At 41.0% G+C, this 21,274-nt stretch overlaps 2 protein-coding genes across 6 annotated transcripts in view; both read right to left on the reverse strand.

Annotated features, from left to right (window-relative positions):
• TBC1D14 (TBC1 domain family member 14) overlaps nt 1-777 on the reverse strand; it is a 73,394-nt gene extending 72,617 nt beyond the window's left edge. For both annotated transcript variants that reach the window (XM_064449087.1, XM_064449086.1), the window contains exon 1: nt 380-777. In XM_064449087.1, coding sequence (XP_064305157.1) covers nt 380-422 — 43 coding nt within the window. In that variant the 5' untranslated portion in view covers nt 423-777. The remainder of the gene's footprint in view (nt 1-379) is intronic.
• Nucleotides 778-8,296: 7,519 nt separating this feature from the next.
• The window catches only part of KIAA0232 (KIAA0232 ortholog), a 72,396-nt gene continuing 59,418 nt past the window's right edge, over nt 8,297-21,274 (reverse strand). For 3 of the 4 annotated variants that reach the window (XM_064449082.1, XM_064449083.1, XM_064449085.1), the window contains exons 7-10: nt 14,053-14,134; nt 11,836-11,933; nt 10,790-10,934; nt 8,297-9,892 (exon numbers count right to left, since the gene is read on the reverse strand). In XM_064449082.1, coding sequence (XP_064305152.1) covers nt 9,852-9,892; nt 10,790-10,934; nt 11,836-11,933; nt 14,053-14,134 — 366 coding nt within the window. In that variant the 3' untranslated portion in view covers nt 8,297-9,851. Of the gene's footprint in view, nt 10,935-11,835; nt 11,934-14,052; nt 14,135-21,274 lie in introns of all 4 variants that reach the window. The other variant, XM_064449084.1, reaches the window with a different exon arrangement.

Below are 21,274 nucleotides of genomic sequence, written 5' to 3' on the forward strand. Positions count from 1 at the left end.
CCTTTCCCCAAAGCCTTGGGGAAGCAACGCTCACCCTCCTCTGCGGTCTGTACACCCCTCGGTGAACACTCCGGCGGCGCCGAGCTGCTCCTCTTAACTTTTTAAGGTGGCCACGGTCGGGCAAGGCGAGCCACCGGCCACCGTGCCCCGCACCGCCGGGGGCTGATCCCGCCTCCGCGGCGCGCAGGTGGCGGCGGCGGCACCGGCCCGGCCCGACCCTCCCCAGCCGGCCCGCTTGCGTCCCGCCCGCCCCGCCGGGCTCTGCCCCTCGCCCCGCCGGGTGCCACCCAAGCCCCCAGCCCCGGGCGCGCCGGGCCCCGGCAGGACGGCAAGCCGCCGCCCGAGGAGGAAGAGCCACGCGGAAACTTTGACGCCTCACCGGGGTAGCGCTGCCCTCCATCTCTCTCCTCGTGCTGGGCCATGCCCAACCCGTCCCACAGCCGCCGCTGCGGGACTAAGAGGCGGCTGGCGGCTGCGGCGGGCGGTCCATGTCGCTCTCCGGCCCCCGCGGAGGAGCGGCGTGTTCAGCGGGGGTGAGGCGGTGCGGCCCCCGCCCGCCGGGCGCCCTCTCTCCGCGGCGCAGGGCCTCCCATGGCGCCCGCCCCCGCGGCGGGCACGGCGTAGCGCGGTGCGGCGCACACCTGGCTGCCGGCGCGGCGGCGGGCTCTGCCGGCGGGGCAGGTGCCGGGCTCCTCCCGGGACGCTCCGGTCACCCGCGGCTCGGCCGCGTCCCACCCCGCCGCCGCTCCCGTTTCCCCCCCCCTCCCCCCCCCCCCCGGCGCGGCGGAGGCGAGAAGCGCCGCCCGCCGGGGAAGGAAACGCCTGCGCGGCGGGGGGCGGGGAGGCGGCTGCCGGGGCTGCGCCCTCGCCGCCATTTTGAATCGTCTCGGCGCGGCCGTGCTGGGGGAGGGCAGTCCGCGGCTGGCTCCACCGCGGCGGGGTGATCCGGGGGCGCGGCGGTGGCTGGGGAACGGTGGGCTTCAGCTGAGGGCGGCCGCTCGGGGGAGCTCTGCGCCCCGCGCCTGCGGGGAGTCGCGCTTTCGGTACCGGTGGTCGCAGCCCGCCCTGCGGTCCCGCCAGCGGCAGCGTGGCGGGCCGAGCTCTGCCGGGCCGGCCTCCGGGGAGACTGCGGTGGGACTCCCGGTTTGTGTCTGGTGGCGTTTAAAACAAAATTTGGTGGTTTCTGCAAGTTTGGACTGTGAAAGTTGTGGGACATCAAGTGAAGGTGCATCCATAGCACTGTGGAACTGACCTGTAACGCCAGAAGTGGAGACTCTAGGATAGTGATTGTTGTTCTAATCTGTTTGATTTATATTTCAGTTCTCGTGTCTTTACCTTCCATCTCAAGCTGCTCCCTTTTGCGTAGTCGACCTGTCCCGCGCACCCCTTCTTCTCTCCACCCCCACACTGAAGTCAAGGGAGTTAGGAGCAATCAGCACCTTGCAGCAGCAGAGTTCTCATGTTTCCTAATCATCTTGGAAACTCGTTGCTCTTTTCTGCAAAGGCCTTGTGCGTTTTGCACATAGACTCAGTGATCATGTCTCTAGAATAGTGGTAAAAAAGTTGTCCCCCATCTTAGCTGAGGATGCAAGTACCAGCCTCTTATCACTTCACACCTGAAGCTGGGATCGTACCAAATGCAGAAATACCTGAACTTGCATTGGTGTAATTTGTTCAATATCAGGAAGAGCAAATCCATGATTGTTCAAGCTTCGATGCGGGCAAGTTTCACCTGAACAAATTGTGAGAGGCTGAGGTAAACTTGTACAGAAGTACTTACCACCATTGACACCAGTTCCATGCTATCAAGGTGAGAATGAGGTAATTTTCAAGATAAGTAGGCACTGAAAACCTACCATCAACCAAAAACGCACCTCTGCAGATGCTTTCTGTGACTGGGACAGAGACTGGTAAATTTCAGTGCTTATTCCACTGGATTTCTAAGATGGGTATCAATATAATTAAGACTGGCACAAATTTCTCCATATCTTTCTTTGAAAGTCACTGCTTCCTCTGCAAGACAGCTTGCATATTACTATTAAAAGAAGGTAAATTAAAGCAAAACAGCTTTGAAGCACTATAAACTTGTTTATATGCAAGAGACATACTATTTTGGAGCATATGATATCACTCACTCGTTTTTCAGTATTAAGGTTTTCACTCTGGTTTTGAGAGTGGGAAACTGTTCTTCTGCTGGAACAACCAGAGGAGTGTATTGTCATCGTGGTGTAATCAATCTTGGGTCGAAGTTGTCAGGTTCCTCGGGTAAGTAACAGAATGGAACTACACAGTCATGAACTGTAAGTCTGCAGAGTGTTGCCAAAGGAAATAATGATACTTCCATCTTCCTAATATTATTTTGGCTGAAGAAACTATTAGAAAAATCTGCTGCAGGAAATCTTTCAGCAGTAGCAGAGCACAGAGTACACTTAAAAGTTTCAAGTCGCACAAGGATTTAGGTGCTTAAGCACTTCTTGAGTCAGCACTTATTTAAGGACAGCATTTTGCCTAATAATCATGATACCTTTGAGATCCCATTCTAAGTGATTTATTCTAGTGGATATTTTCCATTTCCAACCCACAGATGACTCTTCCTATTCAGCTGGTAGGTTTTTTGATACATACTTAAAATTCTTGCTGTTCTTCACACTGAAGAAAAACAGAACAGCCAAGGTCCCAGTGTGCTAGGCAGTGTAAAAACACCTGCGTCAGCCTCAAAATATTCATGGAAAACCACAGCCTAGTCAATATATATCTAAAAAATTACTTTATTGCATGTGAATTAATGTATAACTTGTGGAAAAGAGTAAATAGCATTTCTGGTTGCTGTGAGCTATTGGCAAAAGTTGACTTTGCATTAGCAGTTAGCACCAGTTCAGCTGAAGCCACCTCCATCCAAGATAATGTAGTTTCTGTCTGGAGGTGTTGTGTATTATTGTTCCTCTGTATTGGTAAAAGCTGAAGGGCTGATATTATGGGACTAAACACAGTGTCACACCATCAGCTCTTATGGAAGCGTGGCATGTCCTAATTATTAAAAGGAAACAAAACAGGTACTACCAGGTACCGGAAGTATAAATCCTCAAAAGCACGATAAGAAGTTAGTTGTGGCACTTACTCCACGTGGTTATCTGCAGTGCTCTGCCATTGATTCAGAGCTGGGTAAACCTGTAAAATACTTAATTTTGTAAAAATTCTTGGGACAAAATCCTGATGTTTTGTTCAAGAGTCCCTTGCCTGTGGCTGTTGTGTAGAAATGGAAGCACAACGTAGAGCAGCCTCAAATTGGCAACCGATGTTCACCTAGTGGGCAAAAAACACTGATGTGGTCTAATAGTAGATTGGTGCTAGAGAATTTAATTTTTTAAAACATTCATTTCGAAAGACCTCCCATACAAAGTCATATTTGTGCCAGCAGAATTCAATACGCTAGTTTTATGGTTACTCTGCAAAAGAGCTTGAAGCATTCATGCTCTGATCTGTCTCACTGATTTCTCCAAAATCTACTACATGTTGAAAAAGTAAGAGTCTTTCCTTTGTTCCTTTAGAACAAGGTAGAGTTAAGGAGCCAAAACGCAGGCTTCCCTCACGCCTCTTATCCCTGTAGATGTGGGAAATCATTCTCTGCTGAGGCTTTCAGTTCTGTTTTGAAGCTTCAGCAATTTTGCAATGGATACAACTTTAATTTTTTTTATTAACTAGATGGGAACATCTAGATTGAATTTTCATTCATCAGAAGCCAAGTATGATGCAAGCAGCTTTCAGAGACAGCCAAACTGAGCTTCACTTGAATTGGCTGTGCAGCTCCCTATCCACCTTGAGGTCAGTAATTCTGTCACAAACTAGAAGTCATTTCAATGTAGTGTTTTTTCTCTAGTTAACCAAATATTTGCATATTGTGTAGATACAATGGTTGCACATCACTGAATACGAGCCGATCAACGGCTCCTTCCTCCATTTCCATTACTGTCATTTTAGGTAGTTTTAGCTCACACAAGCAAGAGTGCAAGTGTGCTAAGCGTAGCAAGTGATAGATAATCTCTGTTACCATCCATGCCAGAGACAGGAAAGTTCTCTCTTGAAGGTAAGTTTTAGAACAGAGATGAGACATGCATCTTCTTCCACTCTGGTTTACAGAATTACTTGTATGTATGGTAAAGTAACTAATGCATGTTTTATGGCACAGGAAAAGGGAACAAAGATTAAATTCAGGTTTCTGCTGACTTGTAGCAATGAGCAAGATGATGATTTGATCAAAAATATCAGTATCAAATGGAGAATACTACGTTCTTCCAATTCACAAATTAATTTTGTGCTCACAAAAGTATTATTTGCCTGTGATTTGCACATCTGTGTTTGATAGCAGCCCACTTCCAGCACAGCCACCATCTGCACGGGCATTCCGACTAGCAGTGGAACGTCTGTGCACCAAACCATTTTAATGGGTTTGGGATGAATCAGGAACAGCTGGAGAACGTGCCTTTTCATTGTCCCAAAAGGCTGCCTCCTTCTGTAGGAACTTAAACCTGATAAAGGATGAGGAAAGTGAAGCCAGGTCTGTAACTATCATTACTGTTAACCTTTCCGTTACCACTGGGTAAGAACAGACTTACATGGTTTAAAGCTTCCCTCCATGAGACAGCAAGAAAATGAAGAGTGGGAGAGGCAGGGGAAGATAGGGCGAGACTTTCCAAGCACGTTTGAATTGGTATTACTGTAACATGATGCATTTGACTGGAATGTTTCTATCACTGCCTACAAGCTATTCAGGAAGGACAAAACGAGTACTAAGGTGTGAAGGAATAAGACTGTACAAGCTAAAAATATTGCTACTTGTATTAATATCTCAGAATCTTAAGTGCCCATAAATAATTGCTAACAAAGCGTCTATAGTACTTTTGTTACGGATCATAACTCATCACTAAATCATACCAGAGAAGGAAACAAGGTTTTTATTATGCACCACTGCATAATGAAAAGTTGGGATGCTATAGCAGATTTATTCTCTTAAGCAAGCAAATTTAAATTACATTTCCAAAGCAAACGGATTAATTCTGTAACACAAAAGGCATTGCACCCAACATGTGGTAACTTCCTACTGGAACTCGCTAGGAAAAAAAAAATAGAAGTACTGGACTAAAAATTAGTTTTTGTCTAGACCTAGTAATGATGAATGAAACCAAGTAACATTCAATTTGGGCAGAAAACAGATCCAACTAATACATCTGTATAGGTCTGCAGCGCTTCAAAGAACAGTATTTTTGTATTGAGTAAAGTTGTACGAATAATGGAGGGAAAATATTTAAAAAGCATGAATGACAACTGAGACTTCCTGAAGAAGACTTTGTTGTCAAATAGATGAGGGTTTTGGACTCAAAAGACTGGACTAAAACCCCATCTCAAAGTGAAGACAATCATCAATACAAATATTAGAAAATATAAAATGTAAAAAAAAAAAAAGAGAAGGGAATAATCCTGCTAAAAGGGTGTTACGAACAAAAAGCATGCTAACAGTCCTTAACATTCATTACTGCTTGAATAAAGTAGCCGTGCAAAAAATAAACATTCAATACTGATTTCTGTCCTGTATCCAGAAGGGATCCGGGTGGCCTACCACAGCAGGGAGGGAGCAAGGAGGCAAACTATCCTTTGGACCATGGGCTTAAACCACACACAGGCTGCACTTCTTTCAAACACAAGTTTGGGATCAGTAAAGGAAAAAATGGCACAAGCTTTAGTGTCCCACAGGCAATCTAATGGTTCTTGCTTCACTTTAAACTATGAATCAATTTCATAGCCCTTCTGGATATAAGCTCTTCTTGTATGGAAAACCCAGTTCAGACAAATCTGGAAATTAGTTCCTTGTTTTTTCCCCGAGGCAGGATGTTTGTGTACATACCTACGGCATTTCTGACACGTGTCTAATTGTTCCTAAAAATCTCTAAAGGAGGACGTGGCACCCCGGTTTTTAGGCAGTCGGCTCTAGCGCTTATGTATTTGCTGTCAGTTTTGCTGCTGTAGTGCCATGTGCTCAGGCATTTCTGTGGCTATGAACAAGAAAAGCACTGAGATGAATATGAAAATATACTCATCTCTACTTTTTAACAGGCTTGACTGTTTAGATTGATTTTAGAGGAAATTCAAGAATTTGAGACTGCTCAATTCAGTGACACAAGGGAGGTTGCTATATCACACCGTGTGTTTCCTCGTAGTGAGCAAAATAAGGTCTACACAGAAATGATGGGTAGTTAAGCCTTCTCATTAACAATTTCTAAAATCTTTATGTGAGAAGCAATTGTAGCAATATTATATAGCTGTTACTGCTGTTAATAAAGGTGACCCTTCCTTGTAGTGACAGGGAAATGGAGACTTACTGCTGCCTTTGCACCTCCTCACGTTCTTGGGTTAAGCGGGTTCTAGAGTAGCAAATACATCGCAGGAACAGGATCAGTTCTTCAGTAGCGCTTGCCCTAGAGGAAGGCTGTCAGGTAGAGAGGGCAGCGTATGTGAAAGTCTCTCATCTCAGTCTGTCCTCGGTGCAATCTTTATAGGTGAAGCTAACCACAACAATCAATGTTTTGCCACCCAGTCACTCTTCCTCGGCAGCTCGCTGACTCACTGTTACAACTCTGTCGTTCCTTTTAATCCCATTATCATCATATTGCAGCACAGGTAGCTCCTAAAATCTCTAAGTACTTGCACATTATAATACATTTTAAAAGCAGCTTGAACAATGGAAAAGGGATCCTACTGTAGGAAGCTAAAATGTGTCAGTTAAGTTTAATTTGTCCCAAACCTCTGGAACCTTGGTTGCCTCTAGTTTCACAGGTCATAAAAGAAAGTAACGTGAGATGCTGTTTGTGAAAGGTAGATGACAAATTCAGTGGGGATAATACTTAAATACGCTGGTCCCAGCAGGAAAAGAATGAGTTACTGTCAAGGCATCCTGGGAAGACTGGCTTTCCAGGAGCCGCAGTACGGACAGCACAGTTTGACATGCATTTAAAGCCTGCCCCACCGATGCCAGATGCAATTGCTGCCAAGGGCTATACAGTGGGGTTTGCATGACAGAAGCATTGCTGACATTGGAAGCTAATCCTTTAGGATCTATGGAGTTAGTAACTCAGACACAACAACTGAAAGTTTAATTCCTCTATCAAGCTTCTTCTATAAACACAGTGAGAAGACACTCCTGCTATATTTAAGAAATAATTAAAAATAATTTATGCCTTTGAAAGTTTTAACTATGAAGTTGAAAGCATGCTAGATACTAATGAACAGAAGCATTCACCCACGGACCTTACTGAGCAACTACTTTCCATTATTTCCCAAGTGTGTATTTATGTGTTGTTTTCACTGCACTCCTAACTCAGTGGAGCTGCAGTTGTTCTACGCGGAATCCCAAGTCATTGTGGCTGTAAACTTACAGCAACATAATTAATGCACGCGTCTCCACCAAGCTGCACACAAGCTGTTCAAAACAGGGTCTGTTCTTTTTCCATTTTATAAGAGGAGGTCTGGCCATGGGGTTGGGCATATTCATTTTCTTGTCAGCTGCAGTTTTTCTAAAAGCAGAAGTGAGATACTATCTTGACAGCTGAGCACAAGTTGAAAGCAGAAATGAAGTCTGCTGTTTTAGATCCCATACTATATAAAAATTCTTTTACTGATATGTGAGAGAGGGTCTGGGTTTGCTTTTTTTTGTTTGTTTTGAGGTTTTTTTTGAAAGAGGTGTCATGTTCTCTAAACATGGTGTTGCCATTAAAAATGCATTTTTTGAATGAGGTTATGACATTTTCTACAGAAATAATTAAAGTGGGGACTAAGCTTCTTTTGCTTGTCTTTTTTTTTTTTTAAAAAAACACATGCAGTGTATTTAATTTTCCTGCATTGTATTGAAAAAGAATAAATAATAGATTAAAAAATTATAGCAACTGAAAGGACTCTGGTACTAGATACTAGATTTTAGGAAAAATTTTTTACTTAGGAAAAATGCCTTCACTGAAAGAGTGGTCAGGCACTGGAACAGGCTGCCCAGAGAGGTGGTGGAGTCAACATCCCTGGAGGTGTTCAAAAAAACATGTAGTCATGGCACTTCAGGGCATGGTTTAGTGGGCATGGTAGTGTTGGGTTGACAGTTGGACTTGATGATCTTAGAGGCATTTCCAACCTTTTTGATTCTATGATTCTATTCTATACCTCATGCTCTCTTTCCAGAATGTTTAATTCTTAACTGCCCTGTTGTATCTAAGTTATATACGTTAGCCAAAGAAAATGAACACAGACACACACGCCATCCAATTGTCCTTTTATATTTTTATTCGGTGTTAAGTAACTCCACAAGAAAACAAAATCAGTTACTCTGGTGTACGTGAAATCAGAACAATACAACCACTTGAAGCAAAAAGTAGAAACAAATTTCAGCCCAGGAATGGAAAACTGATACTTCAGTGCTATGGATATGCAATGCGCTTCATACCACAGTGCGGTTCAGCGTATGCCAACCTTTAATGCTTTTGTTGTCGTTACTGTTGTTGTGTGTGTTTCTATCCATACAGAAAAACTAAAAACCACACTTCAACTCTCACTGAAAGCTTTAGAGCTTTAGCCATTAAACTATGAAAACAAGTAAAGACAATTTGTTATTGCCCAAGCTCAATATATGATTTTATTTTCCCCAAAGGTGCTGGAATTATTACATGCCACAATGTAACTATAAGCAACACCTTTGTTGGTTTTGAGCCCTTTCTTACCAAAGAAGCAGCTCTAGCCAAAATTAACTGAGCTGAAGTTTGTGTTTGAAATATGTCCATTTGGTCATTCCTTGATCTCAAATGAAGCTCTATTCCATTCTTCACTGTAGTGATTTGAAGAATTTGTGTGTAAAGTTCTTTTTTACTTTCATGTTACAGTTAACTAGTTCTCAGTGCAGGTGCTAAACAACCTCTCAAGGAAGCTCCAGAAGAAAGTAAAATATATAAAAATCTATCCAAAGTCTGCAAATAAATTAAGAAAAGAAACTGTAAAGTGTCAAAAGATTTGTTGTAGAATACAAACCCTAAAATATAGCCTAAGAGGAGGTCCAAAAACTCCCTGGGTAAGGACAAACCAAGCCAATTTTAAGTAAGGATCTCAATAAAAGTGTTGTGCAATGAATGGCACGGTTTCCCAGCCACATATTTCAGTTCTTACGTTATCAATTGAATAAAGGCAACAAAACCCAGTTACTGAGAAACCCTTTCTAGCACAGAACATATTTCAAAGGCAGTTCAGCTCACATTCCAAACAGCTATAGTTCTCATGAGGTTTATTGCCTGTCAAAATTAATGGTTAAGCTTTTCAAGTCAGTATTAGACTTTCTGCACTTCCTGATGTTATAGACATGCTGCTATCGTATAGACTAGTTAGTTGTTGTTGTTTTTTAAACTATGAGTCGGTAAAAACTTAGAATGTTCAGTTTTGCAAATATTGCTCCTCCTGGCTTATACACCTTGCATAATGTGTTAAAAGCACAAGGAGTTGATAGTCTTGTACAGATGCAACTTGACAATGTATTGACTTCTAAGTTAACAAAATAAAATTAAAAGCAAGTCACATAAAGCAACAATCACTACTGCAATCACACATGTATAAGTCATCGCTTCCCCTACCCCCACCCACCACACACAGAACTTGCCCCACACATTCTCTCAGAAACACGAAATGAACTACGAGATTTACTAAGTTACAGCCACAACAGCAGCTAACTGCAGCAGCCACAGGATTTCTTTCAAGTGAAGCACCGACCCTTTGCGTTTAAAACATTGAACACTCTGAGAATTTTAGATAGTTTCAGTCATTCAGGATCAAGTTCAGTACCAGATGCTTTTGCAGGTTACATGAATGCCATCATCTGCAACAAGACAACACTCTCATTACTTGTTACAAAATTCACAACAATCCACACGTCACCCCAGTGGTTTATCATTTTTGGTGTTACTTTTTAAACGTCTGCCCCACATTGGCAAGTTGCTAAAAAGGACAAAAAAAAAAAAAAAAGAGAAAAAAAAGCCCTACATTGCCTCCATCCCTACAAAAAAAAAAATCCTTGGCTTCTCCAGTTAGCAAAAATACAAACCATGGTATCCGCAGTGTTGGTTTGTGGGAAGGGGGATTCATAGGATAGAAAACACAGTTTCTGTAAGTCTCTAAAGCACAACCCTGTTGTTCCTACTTCAAAGTTATGAGATTTACCGAATGAAGACTGGACAAGTCATTCATGCTTTTCTCCTGCATTCAGAAAGGCACTGATAGATTACAGTGTTAAGTATTTATCTCCCAGTTCTTAAAGAACAAAGCCTAATGTGCAGAAAGCTGAAGTCTCTGAATAGCAGAAGTAGTTGTAGACACTGCGATGCTAAGAAGATAGTAATAGTGGTAGGGCTACAGTTACGAATGAAAATAACTGCAATTAAGATGCAAAAAAGCAGTGGTCCTACTAAGACAAGCACATGCACATCCATTCTTGATTTGACAACACAATCTAGTCTAGTTCAAATAGCCAAGAATTTAACAGTTTTTTTGGGAAAAAAAAATCTTCAACGGGACAGCTGTGTCCTCATCTATAAAATAAGCAAGAAGAGAAAGATAAATACACATCTGAATCCATTAACTGAAGAGGAAACTCAAGTTGTTGTTTTAGAGCTACAGACCCTCAAGAAGGATAGTTTTCCATCTCATGTTACTTTTAAATCATCTGTTCTACTCTGCAGTTTTTAGAGTTGAGTTCGAGAAAAAAGCTCCTCCTCACACGGATCAGCCCATTCACTTCCACCTTCCGAAGCTGTGTCTTCAGAGCTGGAGCTGTCACTGGAGTAGATCTTCTTCCTGAAGCCATTTGGTTTTGCCTCAGCATTTATATCATCCGCACATCTTGCTTCATAAACAGAAGAAACCTAAGGATTTAAACTGACAGTGTTGATGGGGAACAATAAAAAACATGCTTGCTTTTTTCTGAGCCAGGAGGTTATATCGTTTCATAGTTGTTCAAGAGAGATGTCACGATTACAGAGCAAATCCTACACTTCCCGACTTAGTCCACTATGGAGAAAGGACTGCAGAACAGCAGGGAAAAAAGGTGGGGCCTTTAGTATTTTCTGCTATTCCTTCATCTTACAATTTCCACATAACAGTTATCTCCAAAATTTGGTAGTAAGTATTAAATATCAAGAAAACACAGCACAGATCTGACTGAACTTCAGGCAAAACCAATATATTCTCAGCTGAATCACTAAAGCTATAGCAAGCATGTCACAGTGTAAATACAAGTGCTATCATCACTAAAAAGTTTAAAGGTATCTTGGTAAGTGTACATGTACATAAAGGTTTCCCCTACAGCAAAAAATCAAGCTTTGTTCATAAGCAGGACAGAATTCAGCACACATTCCATTTACGCCTTTAGTTCTGGGTCCTTTTTGCCTTCACAGCACACATCACATCAGCCCACTCTACGCTTACTGAAATTAGACATTGAGTAAAAAAAGACTCAGGTTTAACACACCCAACAAGCAAAAGCCATGTGTTCCCAAAGCAAACAGAGTTTGCTGAACTACTAGCCGCACGGCCCTTGATACGAAGGGTTGTACTCCCTGAAGTACAGCACTGAGGAGTTCCCAGAAGAATGCTCATGACACAGAAGAGATTAAAACACAAAGTAAGGAAAGAAAAGCTTCGGAAGGTTTTAACAGGAATTTTGTTGGAGGCCAGACTGAAAACTGTGATGAAAGGAAAGACATGGTGGCACACCCTTATAAAATAAACAAAAAAACTCTTCCCCCAGACCAATGACACACTTACCATATTAAAATCTAAAAGATGTTCATCATCATTGGATATTTCCTTTACATCTGCAAATTCTCCTACACCATTCTCTCCCTTGGCATTTGTATAACACTCTTACATTGCGTTTGTGGGGGCGTTTCAGAGGAAAAAGGAAGAAAAAACAGAATTGAGGAACACCGTTACTGACATTTAGCCAAACCGAAACCATCTACAGAAGTATTCTTGAAATTCACAATCTAAGGCATGTAAACTCTGTGCCTATGGGGTGGATTTTATAGTTTGACAATCTTAAAGAGAAAAGCATAATACCTTATAGAAGTTTGATCAAATCTTACCTGGATAACCAAGCAGTAGTAGTAGTAATAGTAATAATATCGTTAGTTAATGAAAACGTTTAAAATAGGAAAGTACAAAGAGCAAGAACAACTTTTTTATTATAAATGGCGCAGTACATTTTTCAATTCTGATACTGCACGGTGTTCTAGATCATCCCTATTTCTATAGCCATACAAAACACACTGCGAGAGCAGCCTGATCCTGACTGATGCTCAAAAAAAAAAAAAAGTTGATGTGAACGGCTGTGGCTTCTACTTATCAGAGTAATCATATACCGATATGTGTGGATATGGATATATATATATGGATATATATATATGGATATATATAGATCATATGCATCAATATCCATATATACAAAACGCCCATACAGAAAACTGGATACAGCTAAAGATTTGTGAGAGAATAACATTAGCTCTGGAGATAAAGCTCTAATTTTGTTAAACTTAGTCTGACAGAGGAAATCCTGGAACTCTTCTACTTCACATAAATTCTGCCACTGCAACAGGCAGGCTCTGGACTCCACAGTATTTTGCACTGTATTTTCTGTCTTCCTCTGCAGAAGGAAGGTGGTGAAGCACTGAGACAGTTAGGCAGGTTCACCAGCAGGCGTCAGCAAAAAGACAACCCAGTTCACTCACAGGAGTTCTAAGATTACTCTGTGTAAAATATATACTCAAGTGTGCGAGTCACTACATCTGCTGGTACACCAGTAATACTTCTGCAGTTATCACAGGGGGTGAGGAACTTTACAAAAGGACACTAAATATCTCTCCTTTGTAAACACTGAGGTTTTTTTCTAATGCGGGAGGTTCTGTGAGCAGTCCAGGGGGCAAATCAAAGTCCTGGGGGCATCAATCTATTCTCTTTCACTGTGCAAACACATTTCTATAGTTGGGAGTGAAGTAAGTTAAGATGTTCTTGAAGGCAACCCTAACTGTCCTAAACACCAAAGCAGGGCATTTTAAGCACCAAGAACACCGTTTAGTTGGTTGCCTTTTAAGGTGCACTCCAAAAATAGTTCAGTAATAACTACTGGCTAATCTACTTCCAGATTAAGGAACCAGGTCTCTGATCAAAAGTTTCTTGCACTGAGCCTCTACCAACAGAAAGCATCAGATAACCTGTAAATTCAGAATACATAATGTTCTTATTTAGCTTCTTGCCTTCTCCCTAGAAAAGGTAAATTGGCATATAGGCCAAAAAAACCTGTCTGGATTCTTGACTGTCCACTGAAAACCTGGGCTTGGGCCAGCTGTCAGATGCAAGAAATTCTTGGGAGGCAAGCAAGAGCGCTGGAAGCACACCTGCTTCCACTTGTGAGCAGCCCGCCTACCCAGCCTGGACTTACTCTCTGTGTGGGACAGAAAAACTCCCAGGATTGTCACTGTGAAAGGAGTGGCCAAGAGGCAAATCCCCTTCCTTCCCAGCTTGAGAGAAATTCCACACGTTCACTGAGTAACTGGCATGTTATTTATGCGAACCCATAAAAGGTAATTATCGTGTTTTCACATTCTTCTAAAATTAGCTACCTAATAAGTATTATTCAGGTTGAAACATATTAAAAAAGTGTAATAAAAGTATTTTCAGTGTCAGAGATTAATATTCTATTTACTTAATTCCAAGCTCTGGAATTAAGTCAATTTGCATAAATGTTAAGACTATTTTAAAAGCACTTTCATTTAAAACTATTTAGAAGCATGCTAGAGATCTAGTACAAATGTAACTGAAGCAACCCAGTTCTCTCTCAGATAAAAGAATTTATTGTGGAAGTTTACTGCAGTTTTTTTAAAAATAGTTCCAATTCATCTGCAATAATTCAAATCTCTAAGAAAGAGCATTTGATTCTAATGCAGGTGCAACAGCAAGGTGGTTCAAACAGCCATAGCTTCTTACCTTCACACTGTGATGCAGGAAAAAGGGGAGAATAGAGCGCCTTTTCCCACCAGCACTGCTTTTCCTGGCTGCCACTCATTCTCTGCAGATTAGCATTCAATATAAGAAAGTGTTTAGACCATAATAACAATCATTAGGCCATATATAATATACTTACATGTAAAGGAGGAAATGCTGGTATTACAATCAATTTCCTAGGTCTTAGAGGTCACACTGTTCAATTTCTAATACTAAGGACTGTCAAACCACAACAGAATGTCCATTATCTGAACTGTTCTACTCAGTACAAACTCCACGCAGGGGCTCATACTTTGCCGATACAGAGTTGTACAAATCCAGAACAAAAAGATGAATACCAGCCTTACGCTGTGTAAACTAAGTAAAAAACAAGAGAGAGCAGATAGCTACCCAAGAGATGAAAATACAACAAAACATTAGTCAACATGACGAATAGTTCACTGTAAAACAGAACAGAAAAGAAAGCACAAAAAGCAGCAAAATTTAATGTTTAAACTCTGGAAGGGTGAATTAGCAGTACCGTTACCATCAACGGGATAACATAAAACTAAACTAGAAAATCAATGTGTCAACATGAGGAAAAACTGGTTATGAGGATGATTAATAATTTGTCTTTATGCTAAAAATGCCGAAATATTCCTCCCTGCCTCCATATTTTAATGCTAATTTAAATTTATCAGAACTCTTTCCTTGTAAAATTAATGGACATGGCTAAAATACCAAAAGCTTGTCACAACAGACACGTCCCTGGTTTTATGACTGCATCTGTGGTAATCCCATTAACCTGCAGAAGATAATGCCAGCTTTTAACATCCCCTGTAGGTATTAGAATGATTCAAAACCGAACTATAATGCCACTAGCTACTAAAAAACATTAACAAATGAGCGCCAACACTGAGTTTCTATCCAGCCTCCTCCTCTGTAAACCGGAAAACATTTATGCATAGAAAATGAATGGAGCCTCCTTTTGTTCCTTTTTTTGTAGAACTACAAACCTATAGAACCTAACCTACAAATATGTTTTACTTAATAAAGAGAAGTCCCCCTCAAACCAAATAAGCAGTCAGTGTGTGCTGTATTCAGAAGCGTCTGCCAGATTAAACTTTTTTCCCCACAAAATTCTGCTATAACGGATATTGAAATTATCTGTGCTGGTTTCCTCTCGTAACACCGAGGCATAGTCCTTTTGGAACCAGCCTCCAAAAGCTCTAACCCCAACTCCAGAAAAGGGAGTTCTTAGAAAGTTAAACCACAGTTTAAGAAAAAAAGGGAAAAAGAAAAAAAGGCAAGCTCAAGGGTATTTGAAGCAGGACTTCATAAGAAATATATGCATTTACAAATAAATTCAATCATGGAAGCCTCACTCTGCTGCTGACTACAGATAGAGGCATCTAAACTCCACAGACATAACACTTTATTAACTTCAGCGCTGGTGTCGCACCTGCACTCATGCCTGTGCATGTGATAAGCGGGATGAACCACAGCAGGTTACAAGCAAAGCCAGCTTGAGTCTGGCAGGGCAGAACAAGCTGCACAAGTCTTGCTTCCTGGGCGCAGTCACCATCAGAGCCTGCGTACCGGCTTCAGGATGGCTCGGCGGCTGCACTGATGCTGGCTGCAGGCTGCCTTTGCTCCCGTGTCCTTCCATCCCTGCCTCGGTATCAGATGAATTAGAGCCAGACACATCTTCTGGCAGCATGCGGCAGCAGCCCCGCAGGGCTTCAGCCTGAGCTCAGGCATGGCCCTCTTGCCCCCACACTGACCCTCGTAGAATCACGTGTGTTAGTTCTAAATCAGCATTAAGGTCAGATGCATAAAGCAAAACGGTGGACGTAAAGGCACCCTACCCATACTAAAGCCATTTGGGGGTTTTGTGTGGGAGAAGATGGGGGACATGAGCTGATATCCATTTTGTACGTTCACTGAAGAAAACCATTTTATCCTTAGATGTTTACTAGAATTGTAGTCTGTCATCATGAAAAGTTCTGAAAATTAAAGTAGTACCTTTAATTAGCAAATAAGAAATACCAACTCCTGAATAGTCCCATGATCCTACCTTTTCTTTCCTTTTTAAAATTGTTTTCACTTTATGCCACCTCCTCCTCTCACACATACTCACATGTACTTCCATATTATATGAAAAGCTTTAATAATTTTCCAAGCTACTTATCTAAATAGCTATTATTCTCAATTGTACTAATATTAGAAATTGCAAGTCTTTCCTCTCTGAAACCATTCATATTTATTTTACTTTATTCTTAAGTATAGCTTAAAGACAACAAGGCAAAACCAACTGCAATGCTGTTGCACTCGCAGTCTTGCTGATGGGTTTCCTTTCCTGCTTTACAGCTAGATGTGTGGTAACTGAGGCTTCTCTTAGAGCTTCTGGAGAATATGTAAAATCATTTGAGGACTTCAGCGTTCGCTAGCACAAACACCACAGTAATATTATAGTTACAAAATATTCTCTTCCCCCCAAATCCTGGCAGATTTCAGTCTCAACTGTCTCTGAATTTTCAGTAGATTCGCGTCAGAATTGTGCAGTTAGGTGCAAAAACTAAAACTTCAGTTCTGCTTCTGTCCCCTTCTCATCTGTCGCCTACTGAGAATTAAGCCAACAGCAGAAAAAAATTCATTTTAATGTTTGCTATTGTTTGTAAAAGAGTTTGAAAGAGTAAAATAGTTTCAAAACTTTAAATAGCATTTATGTTTTTCACTGGCATCTAGCTCACATCTGTTCCTTCCAACATGACTTTATGTCTGTTTTCTCCAGTGAGCCTTCCTAAGAACTTCATGCCATGGCAGGGCTGTCCGCTTAGGTCTTTCATCCAAAATCTCAACCGAAACCTCCGGTATACAAAAGAACAACCACTCTTTGCAAACGTCAGTACAAATACTTTCTAAAGGAATAAAAGCAAGTATTATGTTTTTTCAACGAAAACTTCTAGTGCTGCTTCAAAGATCAAATTACAGTGGAACCGACTCTGTAGTCTGGCTGGAGTAAAGTAGCTAACATGAAGCAGAGATTTTGCGAGCTTAAGTGGGTAATGACCATTTTAAACATATTAAACATATTTAAACATATTTGATCTCCAGCATCACTATGGAATAGCAATTCGGTGTTTTGTTAACAAAGCAGAGAAGTGAAAGATTGTTTCCTGCACCATGAATGCCCTTTCCTACAGCTAATGAGATTTTTCCTCACCTCTTCCACTCACACGCCTATTTGAAATAAAGCAGCCAAGGCAGATAGATTACTGTTCTACACGGTTTTATTGTGTTGCTGCTTTCTTCACAGGACTGCTATGGACAGCAGTAATTCATTAGCTGATGAAGCTGCGTTGCGAGGATGCAGCAGAATATCAAGTTATATTGATCTAGGGAAAGGGGCAAGCTGCTTTGGGGAACACACTTCAAACTCCAGAGCTGGGCCTACCAGAACGAATACCCAAGAGAAGCATTTTACTCTTTTGCTCGTGTCCCTACAGCAAGGGACATATCCAACACCATGGTTTTCGACTGTGACCAGCAGGCAGCCTGATGAACAGCACATGTAAGTGATGCTGTTGGTTTGCTGACCTAAGATAAAACTTAACTGTAGTTTCTGTATGACAGGATACTAAACCAACTTTTAGGAATATCTTTGACAGGGGCATTGAGGCAGGTAAGGAAAGAGCTACTACCAAGGTGGGGAAAGGCCAGGTCTAGAAGTATGAAAGCAGACATTCAAGAAAAAAGACTCACCCCTATGATGAATGATAAACCTGGTACTGTCACATCTGCAATATGAGGTTTTAATTACCCGAATGATAAATGCACAAATAGAAAAGCCAAGAAACAAAAGATAGGATTCAGCAAGGATAAGGGGGTGGGATTCCTTCCCCCCTTCCTTATGTATACAGATATACTAAAAAGAAAGTTCATGTTGATAAATAAATAAATAAAAAAACCCCACAAACCTCCAAATATTTATTTTATCTATAGTTTGTTATATATATAGAAATATTTCTCCTCAGGTAGAGCTTGATTGCTCGTACAAGTAGCTCATTAATAAATTTATTTATTCTTTCTTCATGGCAGAAAACAACAGTTTTATTTTGCAACCTCAAATAAATTTCTTAGAGAGCATTTATGAATATGCAACACATTTTCTCCTTCACCAGGAACTGGTATAGGACTTGCTTAACAATTTGAATCTTATTTTATCAACAATCTGTGTAAGGGAAAATATTAGTACGCTTTTTTTGCTGTTCCTTAACTAGTAATTTCGTATGAGGCAGCATTTTTGTTGATTTCCTTGTTTCCATCACAAGTTTTTCCCTACAGTTACAGACAGAAGTCAACAACAATTTCATGTGACATTACTCATTTGCTCCTTAGAAAAGTTACATTGGCCAGAACTTTATTCTTCAATCAAAATTCATGCAAAGCACCTTCTCAGAGCTTGAGTCACAGTTTTAAGGGCAATCTATCTGTCTGAAGGTCCTGAAAAAAGGGCACTTCCAGTATTTTGCACAAAGTTTTATTAAATTTTCCAGCTACCCATCTAAACAGCTATTACTTTAAATCTAAATTAATATTTCTTTCAGTATAGACTGTTTGGGATTTAGCTACTAATTTGAAAACATGAGCATTGAATATTTCACAGAATCCCAGGCTGGAAGGGACCTTAGGGATCATCTAGTCCAACTTTTCTAGGAAGAGCACAGGCTAGACAAGATGGCCCAGCACCCTGTCCAGACAACTCTTGAAGGTGTCCAACGTGGCCAAGTCAACCACTTCCCTGGGGAGATTATTCCAATGGTGACTGTCCTCACTGTGAAAAATTTCCCTCTGGTGTCCAACCGGAATCTCCCCGAGAGCAACTTGTGTCCATTCCCCCTTGTCCTCTCCATGGGACTCCGTGTAAAAAGGGAGTCTCCGTCTTCTTTGTATGCTGACAAGGATCAAGGCAGTGACAAGAGTTTTGCAGAATCTGAACAGAATAAACACTAAAGCCTCATTGTTATCTGAATATTATCTGAAGTGTTATGATTTGACAGTTTCATACTGAACCACAGAAAAAGTAAGTCATATTAATCTCTAAGTACAAATTTCCTTGAACCTGCTCTGCAACTCCTTACTCTCAGAAAGAATACAAGAAACGCATGAATAATTTAGAATTCAAAGCAGCAGTGAACCCATTGAGATCCCTTTCCAAAAGATCAGATTCTAATTTCAGTTCATCACCTACCCAGGAAATACACATCTGGCTCAAGAAGCTAGTCACAAATAAACAAAGGGAGCTGAGTCTAGGCTTTATATTCTTAAAACCTACTTGCAAGTCACCTAATTGTCAAATTCCACTGCAGATATATGTGTAAGGGACCCTATGAGATCATCTCATCTTTACTCTCGCAGAAAGCTGGAATCAACCACAATGCACTATTCCTACACTCTAAATCTCTCCAAAACAGAATTTCCTCTGCTTCCCTGAAAACAATTGAGCCTTATAATAAGCTCATTTTCTGGTTAGAATTCTTTTCTCCAGTTTCTCTTCCCATGTTTTAAGGTCATCACGTGTTCACCAGAGCCTACAGGACAAGCACAGCTTCTTCCTTATGTCCTGTAACTACAAATATGGCTTCTGCAAAACTGCTGGGTTCTTCTTCAAGTTCCCCCCACCCCACCCCTTTTTTTTTTTTCCGTACATGTGATAAAATAACCCCAGTTCCATCACTCTGTTCTCAAAAGTAATGATCTTTGTGTTGCTTTCCTCAGGACATCTTTCTTGATACAAGATAATGGGAACTGAGCCCGGTACTCCAGCAGGCGGCTCTCCAGCTCCAGAGGAGCAATTACTTCCCCTTACAGAAGGGCTTTCCTATTTATATATCACAGTGCTGTCTTTTGCAGTGTGTCATTGCTTATTTATGCTCAGCTTGTGATCTACTTGAAGATGCTTTTCTGTTTCACATCATTTCCTTGCCTGTCAGTCCTCACATTGTGCTTTTGAAGAGGATTATTATTTTCTTTAGAAGTTTGTACTTGTCCCTGCTGCATTCCATTTTATTTTTCAGACCATTTCTCCAATTTAACAACCTTTTGATTCTAATCCTGTCTTCCAGTGTAACTGTGGACTTTCCCAGTTTGGTATCATCAGGGATTTTCATAAACGTGTATTTTACTCCCCACATCAGAAGAATGCATCATCCCCCTTTTCCTCTAGTAAGCCACTGACTGCTATTTTGAGTGTGCAATCTTTTTGCCAAACCAGTACTTAGAATCTTTCTCACTTTCTTGTGCATCCATGCCATTTACTGGTTAAAACATTTATTTAGGAAATTTAAGAGACTCATTAGTAATACCCCAGGTTCCATTTTTCTCTTTAAAAAGATAGAAAATATATAAAAGGCAAACACATTCCTATCTTCTTTGTGTTCTCAAACAAGTATTCTACTAGGCTTTTTTCAAATGAGTCGCTGCTCCTCATGATATTTAGCTGAATATCCCTATGACTAGCTGAAGCAGTGTAAATTTATCTGTATTTTTCCTTTAGCTGTCTTTTCACCAACAACTCAAACAATGACAAATCCCATTACTAAACAGTATCTTTTTGACATTTATCTTTTCATTTCTTCCTTTCCAAGCTTGTTAGTTCTGTCTCTCAGAAATATCCTGCAGTCATTTTCCCTGTTTCTGATTTACTTCTAGGACTTCCAGGTATACCAAGTCTTAATTTTATTGGTTTACTTTATACCTTTGTTTTTCTCCTCATGATTTTTATACTGTCATTGTGAACTCCATCTTTTTAAGGTCTCTTTCATACAAGATACTTTCACCCTTCAAAATCTCAGCAAATTAATGTCTTATTCATTAGAAAGTTAGTGGTAATAGTCTTTGTAGGTGTTTTCATCATCTGCCATGATCAGCACATATCAAGAGCCACCTGGACCAATCCTTTTTCAGATTGTCCCAAAGTTCCTCCCTCTTTTACAATGACATCCTTTGCTTTGTATGTGGCTGACTATCTGCTGTTGAATGTGTTTTTCCCACTTGATTCTCCTGATTTTAAGGCATATAGCAGACCCCTCTGAATTTTATCTCCCTCTTAACACTACCTAGGTTTATGGCAGATGATCTCCTACACTACTGACCTCAGAACCAATGTATGTAAGTCACCCCCCTTCCCTTCCTCTCTTGACAGCCCTTCCTAAAGGAGTTA

This window comes from Phalacrocorax carbo, chromosome 4 (genome assembly GCF_963921805.1).
Source record: "Phalacrocorax carbo chromosome 4, bPhaCar2.1, whole genome shotgun sequence".
In the NCBI taxonomy this organism is placed as follows: domain Eukaryota; kingdom Metazoa; phylum Chordata; class Aves; order Suliformes; family Phalacrocoracidae; genus Phalacrocorax; species Phalacrocorax carbo.